This window comes from Schistocerca americana, chromosome X, assembly GCF_021461395.2.
Source record: "Schistocerca americana isolate TAMUIC-IGC-003095 chromosome X, iqSchAmer2.1, whole genome shotgun sequence".
NCBI classification, from domain to species: Eukaryota; Metazoa; Arthropoda; class Insecta; order Orthoptera; family Acrididae; genus Schistocerca; species Schistocerca americana.
This window is the reverse complement of record NC_060130.1, coordinates 902,844,557-902,857,214: the sequence shown is the minus strand read 5'-3', so window position 1 is coordinate 902,857,214 and position 12,658 is coordinate 902,844,557. Positions and strand designations below refer to the sequence as shown.

Here is a 12,658-nt window from a genome sequence, read left to right as displayed (position 1 = left end):
AGCTGTATTTTGTGTAAAGATGTACATCTTGACCCTTTTGACAACCCTTTTTTCTGATGAAGAAAGACTATCATTAAAATATATTCTTTGCCTCAATAAATCTTGTTTTTGATGCTATATATTTTCTTGAGGTCCACAAGCATTGTGACACATCCGAGCACAAAAGTTGGTAACTCAAAAAGCTTTAAGCCCACTTTGAAGCTTCAGCCATAAAAATAAATGTCAGGATATGTACCACTGGGCACTTGCTCCAGTATCACTGCCAACTAAAATGAGATGTTCACAGCCACTTTAGTGGGGTAAGTGCACAACTAGACATTTTTAAAGAACTTTCATATTCTCAACAATAAATGCTTAACAAAACCAACTATCGAATATATATCTTTAAAAAGGACAGTCTCATTACCACAATTCAGGAAAATATACTGATATAACTATATAAACAAAGGCTTCGACTGTGCATGTACCCCATCTTATGTTACCAATAACTCGTTTAGTTTCCAGAAACAATTCCATTTATTGATTGAAATTTGTATCTTCTCAAAAATTTTGCCTTTTGCACTACATACACATTTATTTCACTTACGGTAATCTGTGCTGTCTGACTAACTTCTCAATGGAGTATCAATGAAACCACCCACTCTGTTAACATAGTAGTTTAGTATTGGTGACACCACAGGTAAGTGTCACACTACAAATGCAAAAGTTTCAGTATCTGTGCCCATTCAATCCTTGGGCTTTTCAACATACTTATCTTGGCACTCACCACTGGAAATGCTTTCTGTATGTTAAAAATACCAAGGTATGTATAATGGGAACTGTAGTTCCCCTTATAGCTGGCTGGACAAGTTGGCTTTCAGTGCACGAAGGCACGGACAGCAATCTGCAGAAAATATGTACCTTCAACATGACAATGTAACAGCCTATCATTCCCCAAGTCAGTCAGAATGATTTGAGGAACACTTGACAGACATGAGGGTGGTTGTGTGGGTGCCCAAATCACTTGACCTCTCTCCTATAGAGCACAACTGGGGCAACATCGAGCAGAATATGTACCCTTGGACATACCTTTCAACATTTCCTATGAGTTTTTGGCAACAGTTTACCATTCATGCATTAGGACAGCTCACCAACGCTTTTGGTTTCTCATAGAGTCCACACCATGATGTATCATAACCTTTGTCTACATCTACATACATATTCTACAAACCACTGTGAAGAACATGGCACAGGCTACTCAGTGAGATACCATATGTTAGTGTTTCTTTCTGTTCCAATTAGATATGGTGCATGACTGCCTAAATGCCAATGTGTGCACTTTTTTTAATTTTGTCCTCACGGTCTCTAGGGGGTGATATGTAGGGAGTGAAAGAATATTCTAGAGTATTAACTTCATACTGGTTCTTGAAATTTTGGAAGTAGGTTTTCATAGGAAAGTTTGCACCTATCTTCAAGAGTGTGCCAATTCAGTTTTTTCAACTTTTCTGCTTTACAGCTACTTACATTATCTATGTCTATAGTTATTGGCATTGAGAAAGATGCATTGCATCAGCTTCTTTCATATTCATGATACTTTGTTAATAAACTACATACACACACACACACACACACACACACACACACACACACACACACACACACACACACACACAATTTTGTCACGCTCGATTCACTTTATGCTAACAGCTAATAAAATTACTAATTTGTCTGTATCACTCTTAATCAGATGCATGTCAAGAAAAGTATATCCCCATCATCTTACAACACTGACTAGCACATTAACATTTTTACAAGTTAGTAAGACCAGTACATGTCTGATTCTGTAAAGAATCAAACTCCCACGTATAAAACAGCTTCAGATGTCTGATCACTTTACAAATAGGTTAAAGAGTTAAAAATATTTCCTTTTAAGAATGTAAGTGAGGAAAAGCTTAGGGACAATTTGAAATTATATTTAAAGTTTTTTGGAAGACACTAAGTGCTCTCATTATGAAACACTGGATGAATATAGTCTGGAAACTTGTGCACCATTTTATTCTAAAGCTGGTTTTTCAGGCATCACAATGTTCACAATGTCATAGCTCTTGAACTATCTGTTGTAAAATGCTATAATTTTGCAGCCACATTAAGTGACACATGTAGAGACTGTGTGCAAAGCAGGTTGTGAATAGTTTTAGTAGCAATGAAGTAACAAATTAAAACATCACATCTGATGTTGAAATTTTACTGTGTACCATTTTAAGAAAAAACTACTTTGTCATGAGTCTAAATATCTAAGACGATGTATCTCCCAGTGCATGGGTCATAAAATGATATAATTTTGCAGGTACATTCAGTGGTATATGTGGATACTATCTGAAAACTGTGTTGTGAGGAGAGTTATTAATAAAGAAGTAATCAATTAAAACATTATGCCTGATGCTTAGGTTTGACTGCACAAACATTGAAAATGTCGTAAGTGATAAACTTTTTTTCCTTTCATCATTTTGTGGAAGGTGTCAGCAAGAAAAGGTTTCATAAAGATTTCAAAATACGTGCAAAGTTTGTCGGAAGTCGCTAAGTGCTCTCATTCTCAAATACACGATGAATGAAATCTGGGAATTTGCACGCTGTCAGTTACGCTGTCTCACAACAAACACAGAGATTCTAACAGTAATATTTGTCTTATTGTGTTAATAGCATTTTAGCAATACAGATGTTTTTGTGATAGGTGTAAGAAATTATGAATGTAGCAGTTATGTTGGCAGCTTTAAAAATTAAGTAAGTTTAAGACTGCCATATGAATAAATTTACTTACCACCTCTCTGGTATCCACACTGGGTCCGATCAAGTTGCAATCTATGGTAAATTGTCAATGGTTTGTTTCTTGATAAATAAAAAAATATAACTATACGAACAAGGAATTCTCCCCATCCTCGTCTCACAAGATGGAAGGGCGGTTCTCTAGAAACAGTCAATATATGAAAAGAAACCAGCATTATCTAATGGAAACAGCTATAAAGAGAGTCATAGTAAACTTTGAAATTTTAATGTACCTCCATAATACGCAACAGGCACATACGTGAAACATTAAATACAGAATGTTACTGTACCTCCACAATACGTGACAGGCACATATGTGAAACATTAAATACAGAAACATTAGATAAATACTGTAACCTTTAATACATCAAAAATAAAAATAAAGTGCAATTTAAAATTACTTAAAGATTACAAATAAAATTTTCTTACAAATTTGATCCATCACTTATGAGGGAAACTCCCATTGCACCCTCGTCAGATTTAGTGGTAAAATGGCCCAGTGGACTGCCCGTCAAAACCAGAACACAGATCAAGCATGAAAACAAGAAGTAGTTGTACCGAACTGTGGAAAAATAAGCAAAATAGAAACAGTGATTGGGCCAAGCTCAAGATGTGTTACATCAGGCAACTCAGATGAACAATGACCTTGCGATCGTGTGGTCATAGTGTTGGACTGCAAAGCGGGAGATCCGTGTTCAAACCTCTGTCATGCCCCATTCTTTTTCACAAATTTATGAACTGTTCATCCGGTCACTGGCAGGTCTGTTCTCCTTCTGTAGTCTTGGCAATTGTCATACTAAACATTGGTTATAGAATATGAGTCATGTGGTGAGACTATATTACCATTGCAAGTAAATGTGATGAATAGTGAGAGCAGGCGAGATGCCGCACAGATCTCTCACAGAAATGAAAACAACTAACACACAAGTGTGAACTACATTACAACAAAGGAATTCAGGTGCCAAAACTTCCAAAATGGAACTCAAGAGCAATAATGTGTTACTTGTGTAGATCAGATCGGAGGTATGTACTGGAGATCCCTTCATTACACGTCGCTGTTGCAAATGGACATTACACCAAGATACATACACAAATTTGAATACAGCAAACAGACACATCAATGGAGAGTTCATAATTGGGGAGGGGGGGAGGGAGAGTTGGCAGGGAAGGGGGTTGGGCGGGGGACGGGAAGAAGTGGGGCACGAGGGAGGTTTGAATCTGTATCTTCCCCTTCACATTCCAACACCGTGACCACATAACCACAATGCCAAAATCATTCAAAGTTACTTGATGTTGCCCATTTTAATGTTGGAACAATCACTGTTTCTATTTAGCTCCTTTTTCCACAGTTCAGTACACCTTCTTCCTGTGTTCATGCTTGATCTGTGTTCAGTTTTTGATGGGCTATCCTCTTGCCACTAAATCTGAGGGGGGGGGGGGGGGGCTGCAATGGGGAGTTTCCCTCATTAGTGTTATATTGCTGCAATATTAACAATAGAAAGTTGAAAAATAATTCTACTCTCCAATGGCTAAACGTTGTGGTCCTAATCATTCATCATTATTTAAGACTGATTATGCCTTTCAGTGTTCAGTATGGAGCATAGTCCCCCTTATAAAATTCCTCCATGATCAACTATTCAGTGCTAACATTGGTGCCTCTTCTGATGTTAAGCCTATTACTTCAAAATCATTCTTAACCGAATCCAGGTACCTTCTCCTTGGTCTACCCCAACTCCTCCTACCCTCTACTGCTGAACCCATGAGTCTCTTGGGTAACCTTGCTTCTCCCATGTGTGTAACATGACCCCACCATCTAAGCCTGTTCGCCCTGACTGCTACATCTATAGAGTTCATTCCCAGTTTTTCTTTGATTTCCTCATTGTGGACACCCTCCTGACATTGTTCCCATCTACTAGTACCTGCAATCATCCTAGCTACTTTCATATCCGTAACCTCAACCTTATTGATAAGGTAACCTGAATCCACCCAGCTTTCGCTGCCATACAACAAAGTTGGTCGAAAGATTGAACGGTGCACAGATAACTTAGTCTTGGTACTGACTTCCTTCTTGCAGAAGAGAGTTGATCGTAGCTGAGCGCTCACTGCATTAGCTTTGCTACACCTCGCTTCCAGTTCTTTCACTATGTTGCCATCCTGTGAGAATATGCATCCTAAGTACTTGAAACCGTCCACCTGTTCTAACTTTGTTCCTCCTATTTGGCACTCAATCCGTTTATATCTCTTTCCCACTGACATTACTTTTGTTTTGGAGATGCTAATCTTCATACCATAGTCCTTACATTTCTGATCTAGCTCTGAAATACTACTTTGCAAACTTCCAATCGAATCTGCCATCACAACTAAGTCATCCGCATATGCAAGACTGCTTATTTTGTGTTCACATATCTTAATCTCACCCAGCCAGTCTATTGTTTTCAACATATGATCCATAAATAATATGAACAACAGTGGAGACAGGTTGCAGCCTTGTCTTACCCTGAAACTACTCTGAACCATGAACTCAATTTACCGTCAACTCTAACTGCTGCCTGACTATCCATGTAAAGACCTTTAATTGCTTGCAAAAGTTTGCCTCCTATTCCATAATCTCGTAGAACAGGCAATAACTTCCTCCTAGGAACCCGGTCATATGCCTTTTCTAGATCTATAAAGCATAGATACAATTCCCTGTTCCACTCATAACACTTCTCCATTATTTGCCGTAAGCTAAAGATCTGGTCCTGACAACCCCTAAGAGGCCTAAACCCAGACTGATTTTCATCCAATTTGTCCTCAACTAACACTCGCACTTTCCTTTCAACAATACCTGAGAAGATTTTACCCACAACGCTGATTAAGAGATACCTCTGTAGTTGTTACAATCTCTTCTGTTTCCATGTTTAAAGATTAGTGTGATTACTGCTTTCATCCAGTCTGATGGAAACTGTCTCGACTCCCACGCCATTTCAATTATCCTGTGTAGCCATTTAAGACCTGACATTCCACTGTATTTGATGAGTTCTGACTTAATTTCAGCCACCCCAGCTGCTTTATTGCACTACTATCTATTGACCATTTTCTCCACTTCCTCAAATGTGATCCTATTTCCATCATCATTCCTATCCCATTGTACATCGAAATCTGAAACATTACTGATCGTATTTTCACCTACATTGAGCAACTCTTCAAAATATTCCCTCCATCTGCCCAAGGCATCAACAGGATTCACCAGCAGTTTTCCTGACCTGTCCAAAATACTTGTCATTTCCTTCTTACCTCCCTTTCGAAGACTGCTAATTACACTCCAGAAGGGTTTTCCAGCAGCTTGACCCAAAGTCTCCAACCTGTTTCCAAACTCTTCCCAAGATTTCTTCTTGGATGCTGCACTTATCTGTTTGGCTTTCTTTCTTTCTTTCTTCAACATAACTTTCTCTGTCTACCTGAGTTCTAGTATGTAGCCATTTTTGATACGCCTCCAAAGGTCCGAGGCATTTTGCTCTGATGGTTGCCAGCATCATATTTAAAGTACCAGGGAAGCAGGTTGCTAGCCTTACTTGCCCTGGGTCCCATCGAGTTTTACCCCTAACAGTTGAGGGAATAACCGGTGGATTTGGTAGTCTTTGCCATCTGAGCACAAAGGTGACCACGACTCAGAATATGTCCGAGATGCCCATCCTTATTCCAAAGTAATTGGTATCCCGACTGTCAGGACCACTTATTTGGCCACTCATACGTTGCCCATGGTTCATGAACTAGGACATGACAACAGGAACCCACACCATCAGTATGAAATTACAATGAAATGAAAACCCTTAGCTGCTTACAGGCTTTGACATATGTCAACGGGGACAGATGAAAATGTGTGCCCCGACTGGGACTCGAACCCGGGATCTCCTGCTTACATGGCAGACACTCTATCTATGGATAGAGCATCTGCCATGTAAGCAGGAGATCCCGGGTTCGAGTCCCGGTCTGGGCACACATTTTCATCTGTCCCCGTTGACATATGTCAACACCTGTAAGTAGCTAAGGGTTTTCATTTCATTGTAATTTCATTCTAATGAGCTGCATGGTCACCAATGGTATCCATTCTTTCGGACATGCCCGAAAGAACAGATACCATCTTCATATATACATTATCATGTTGTCTCAAAACAAGAACAGGAGGGTATATTATTAAATCACCAGTTTGCTAAGTCATGGTTGCAAAATACTAACAAATTATTTACAGAGGTATGGCAAGATGTAGAAGCCAACCTAAGTAAAGCTCAGCTTGTATTACACAGAAATGCTGGAACGTGTGAGGCAATACTGATCACATATACTATCTTAAAAGATGGAGTTAACAAATATCCTGCATCTATAGTTTATGTAAGATTAGAGAAACAATCTGACAATGTTTACTGGAAAACACTCTTGGAACTTCTGAAGGCAGTAGGGATAAAATACAGGGAGTGAATTATTATCTATAACTTGCACAGAAACCAGACTACAACTAAAAGAATCGAACAACATGAAAGAGAGGCAGTAGCTAAGAAGGGATTGTAGCCTATCCCCCACTCTTACATTAAGAAAGCAGGAAAGCAAACCAAAGAGAAGTTTGGAAAGCAAGCTTACTGAGAAGAAATAGAAACTTTTAGGTTTGCTGATAAAGTGTAATTCTGTCTCAGACGGCAAAGGACTAGAAAGATCAGTTGCACTGAAAAGAGGTTACTAAGATAACAGGAGCAAAAGTAAAGCAATGGTAATGGACTGCAGTTTAATTAAATCAGGCGACACTGAGGGAATCCAATAATGAAACGAAACACTAAACTTAGAAGATGAGTTCTGCTATTTGGGCAGCAAAATAGATGACAATAGTTGAAGTAGGCAGTGTATACAATGCAGACTGGCAACAACAAGAAAAGTGTTTCTCTAAAAAAGAAATACTGTAACACCTAACACACACACATAAAAAAAAGTTTTGCATCACCCTGGTTCCCAGAGCTCCTGAAGATAGATGTTGACTGTGGATATTGAATCACAGACACTGTCCCTCTGACTGTTCAGAGATGTCACTACACCCACCCAAGATGTAAACAACCATGCATGACCAGTACCTACTAGATGGAGGGGGTTCGACAGCCGATCGGTTCCAGTGATTCCACCAGGAAGTAGGTACACGGCACACCTAGATGGTCAATACCACAGTTTGATCGCAACCGCATTTTTACTTTGTGCCAGGAAGGGCTCTCAACAAGGGAAGTGTCCAGGCATTTCAGAGTGAACCAAAGCGATGTTGTTCGGACATGGAGGAGATACAGAGAGACAGGAGCTATCGATGACATGCCTTGCTCAGGCTGCCCAAGGGCTACTACTGCAGTGGATGACCGCTACCTATGGATTATGGCTCGGAGGAACCCTGACAGCAACACCACCATGTTGAATAATGCTTTTCATGCACTCACAGGACATCATGTTATGACTCAAACTGCGCGCAACAGGCTGCAGGATGTGCAACTTCACTCCTGATGTCCATGGAGAGGTGTATCTTTGCAGCCACGACAACCTGTAGTGCAGTACAGATGGGCCCAATAACATGCCGAATGGACCACTCAGGATTGGCATCATGTTCTCTTCATCGATGAGTGTCACATATGCCTTTAACCAGACAATAGTTGGAGATGTGTTTGGAGGCAACCCAGTCAGGCTGAACACCTTAGACACACTGTCCAGCAAATGCAGGAAGGTGGAGGTTCCCTGCTGTTTTGGGGTGGCATTATGTGGGGCTGAATTATGCAGCTGGTGGTCATGGAAGGTGCAATAATGGCTGTACAATATGTGAATGCCATCCTCCGACTGATAGTGCAACCATATTGGCAGCATGCTGCCGAAGCATTTGTCTTCATGGACGACAATTTGCACCCCCATCAGGCACATCTTGTGAATGACTTCCTTCAGGATAATGGCATCAGTCAACTAGAGTAGCCAGCATGTTCTCCAGACACGAACTCTATCAAACATGGCTGGGATGGATTGAAAAGGGCTGTTTACGGACGAAGTGACCCACCAACCACTCTGCGGGATCTATGCCTAATTGCCGTGAGGAGTGGGACAATCTGCACCAATAGTGCCTTGATGAACTTGTGGATAGTATGCCACGATGACTACAGGCATGCATCAATGCAAGAGGACGTGCTACTGGGTATTAGAGGTACCGGTGTGTACAGCAACCTGGACCACCACCTCTGAAGGTCTCGCTGTATGGTGGTACAACATGCAATGAGTGATTTTCATGAGCCATTTGTGCAAAGGAATCTTCATCCTTCCAAATATGAATTTTGTGCAAGTTCATAATGTTATCTCAAGTTAATGTGAATTCATCAGTAAATATCATTGAACAAACTGTACTCTTCGCAAGTAGTCCACCGGTACTATAGCCTGGACTTTCTGCAGATGGTATGGATGTAGCTTCTGGTGACAGACAACTCTCCACACATTAGCATGAGATTTGCTCAACAACTGTGCCACTTGACAAGAGATGAAGGATAACTACTCTTCCAAGATGTGGCTTTCAAAGGAAACTTTTTGAATGAAGTGCAAATGGCTAACAACCTCTGCTGATACCTAACACTAGACAGAAATGCAGACTAACTGGTGCAATATTTACAAATCCTACCATGTGTAAAGTAAATTTCTCAATACTTCACAGTACTACTGTAAATACAGATGACAAGCACAGAAAATATGTATTGCTGTAACCTACAAGCTACAAGTCTGGAAAAACTCCAAGCAAAAAGCACAGTTTGTAGTTGCAACTTTCTGGCTTTTCACAGTCTTCTCTCAATTGCTGCAAACATTGAGTATTTCTGTTGGGTCGGGCATGGTGGTACATGTACCTAGAAACAGTGGTCGTGGGATCAAATCTCAGTCTGACCACCTATTTTTCAGTCTTCATTTTAACCTGGCCACCACCGCTCACCTCTCAACAATGTGAGGAGTCACCAGGAACATGTGATTTCGATTCCACATTAAACTGTAGGTCACCTTTCACCAGTTGGTTAACTGAGGTAGGAGAGGGACACTCAAGTCACTGAAGTAGCATCCAATGGAAGACTTGCACCAGGCCACTGAGCCACACAAAATTATTACTATTTCTTTCCTCTCTCAGACATTATGTCTGGTTAAAAATGGTAAGTGATGCAGGCCTTGATCAAGCGTGACTTCCTTTTAACTGTGTGGTATATTTTACATTGCATTTAGGAACTTTCGGGTAATTGAACATGTATCAATAATTACAGATTTCTGTAGTTGTATATATACGTTTGGATGTAGCTGTATTGCGTTGATGTATGGTGGATATTGTGTGGTATAACTCCTGTAGTTGATAGTATAATTGGTATAATGTCATTTTATCCTGATGCCACATTTCCTTGACTTCCTCATTCAATTTTTTCTCTTGTTTTCTTCTGTATATTTGTTGTATTGGGTATGGATATTTCGATTAGTTGTGTTAATTTCTTCTTTTTATTGGTGAGTATGATGTCAGGTTTGTTATGTGGTGTTGTTTTATCTGTTATAATGGTTCTGCTCCAGTATAATTTGTATTCATCATTCTCCAGTACATTTTGTGGTGCATACTTGTATGTGGGAACATGTTGTTTTATTAGTTTATGTTGTATGGCAAGTTGTTGATGTATTTTTTTGTTACATTGTCATGTCTTCTGGGGTATTCTGTATTTGCTAGTATTGTACATCCACTTGTGATGTGATCTACTGTTTCTATTTGTTGCTTGCAAAGTCTGCATTTATCTGTTGTGGTATTGAGATCTTTAATAATATGCTTGCTGTAATATCTGGTGTTTATTGTTTGATCCTGTATTGCAATCTGAATCCTTCTGTCTCACTGTATATATTGCCTTTTCTTAGCCATGTGTTGGATGCGTCTTTATCAATGTGTGGCTGTGTTAGATGATACGGGTGCTTGCCATGTAGTGTTTTCTTTTTCCAATTTACTTTCTTTGTATCTGTTGATGTTATGTGATCTAAAGGGTCGTAGAAGTGGTTATGAAATTGCAATGGTGTAGCCGATGTACACTCCTGGAAATGGAAAAAAGAACACATTGACACCGGTGTATCAGACCCACCATACTTGCTCCGGACACTGCGAGAGGGCTGTACAAGCAATGATCACACGCACGGCACAGCGGACACACCAGGAACCGCGGTGTTGGCCGTCGAATGGCGCTAGCTGCGCAGCATTTGTGCACCGCCGCCGTCAGTGTCAGCCAGTTTGCCGTGGCATACGGAGCTCCATCGCAGTCTTTAACATTGGTAGCATGCCGCGACAGCGTGGACGTGAACCGTATGTGCAGTTGACGGACTTTGAGCGAGGGCGTATAGTGGGCATGCGGGAGGCCGGGTGGACGTACCGCCGAAATGCTCAACACGTGGGGCGTGAGGTCTCCACAGTACATCGATGTTGTCGCCAGTGGTCGGCGGAAGGTGCACGTGCCCGTCGACCTGGGACCGGACCGCAGCGACGCACGGATGCACGCCAAGACCGTAGGATCCTACGCAGTGCCGTAGGGGACCGCACCGCCACTTCCCAGCAAATTAGGGACACTGTTGCTACTGGGGTATCGGCGAGGACCATTCGCAACCGTCTCCATGAAGCTGGGCTACGGTCCCGCACACCGTTAGGCCGTCTTCCGCTCACGCCCCAACATCGTGCAGCCCGCCTCCAGTGGTGTCGCGACAGGCGTGAATGGAGGGACGAATGGAGACGTGTCGTCTTCAGCGATGAGAGTCGCTTCTGCCTTGGTGCCAATGATGGTCGTATGGGTGTTTGGCGCCGTGCAGGTGAGCGCCACAATCAGGACTGCATACGACCGAGGCACACAGGGCAACACCCGGCATCATGGTGTGGGGAGCGATCTCCTACACTGGCCGTACACCACTGGTGATCGTCGAGGGGACACTGAATAGTGCATGGTCATCCAAACCGTCATCGAACCCATCGTTCTACCATTCCTAGACCGGCAAGGGAACTTGTTGTTCCAACAGGACAATGCACGTCCGCATGTATCCCGTGCCACCCAACGTGCTCTAGAAGGTGTAAGTCAACTACCCTGCCCAGCAAGATCTCCGGATCTGTCCCCCATTGAGCATGTTTGGGACTGGATGAAGCGTCGCCTCACGCGGTCTGCACGTCCAGCACGAACGCTGGTCCAACTGAGGCGCCAGGTGGAAATGGCATGGCAAGCCGTTCCACAGGACTACATCCAGCATCTCTACGATCGTCTCCATGGGAGAATAGCAGCCTGCATTGCTGCGAAAGGTGGATATACACTGTACTAGTGCCGACATTGTGCATGCTCTGTTGCCTGTGTCTATGTGCCTGTGGTTCTGTCAGTGTGATCACGTGATGTATCTGAACCCCAGGAATGTGTCAATAAAGTTTCCCCTTCCTGGGACAATGAATTCACGGTGTTCTTATTTCAATTTCCAGGAGTGTATTTATATGAGTGATTGCTTTGTGTATTTTGCTAGTTTCTGCTCGTTCTATAAAGAATTTTCTTAAATTGTCTACCTGTCCATAATGTAGGTTTTTTATGTTGATAAATCCCCTTCCTCCTTCCTTTCTGCTTAATGTGAATCTTTCTGTTCCTGAATGTATGTGATGTATTCTATATCTGAGGCATTGTGATCGTGTAAGTGTATTGAGTGCTTCTAGGTCTGTGTTACTCCATTTCACTACTCCAAATGAGTAGGTCAATATTGGTATAGCATAGGTATTTATAGCTTTTGTCTTGTTTCTTGCTGTCAATTCTGTTTTCAGTATTTTTGTTAGTCTTTGTCTATATTTTTCTTTTAG

General features: G+C 41.6%; 1 protein-coding gene across 2 annotated transcripts in view; it reads right to left on the bottom strand.

The window, feature by feature from the left end:
* Positions 1-12,658, bottom strand: part of LOC124556623 — a 121,427-nt gene that overhangs the window by 54,487 nt on the left and 54,282 nt on the right. For both annotated transcript variants that reach the window (XM_047130593.1, XM_047130592.1), the window contains exon 6: positions 2,798-2,943. In XM_047130593.1, coding sequence (XP_046986549.1) covers positions 2,798-2,943 — 146 coding nt within the window. The remainder of the gene's footprint in view (positions 1-2,797; positions 2,944-12,658) is intronic.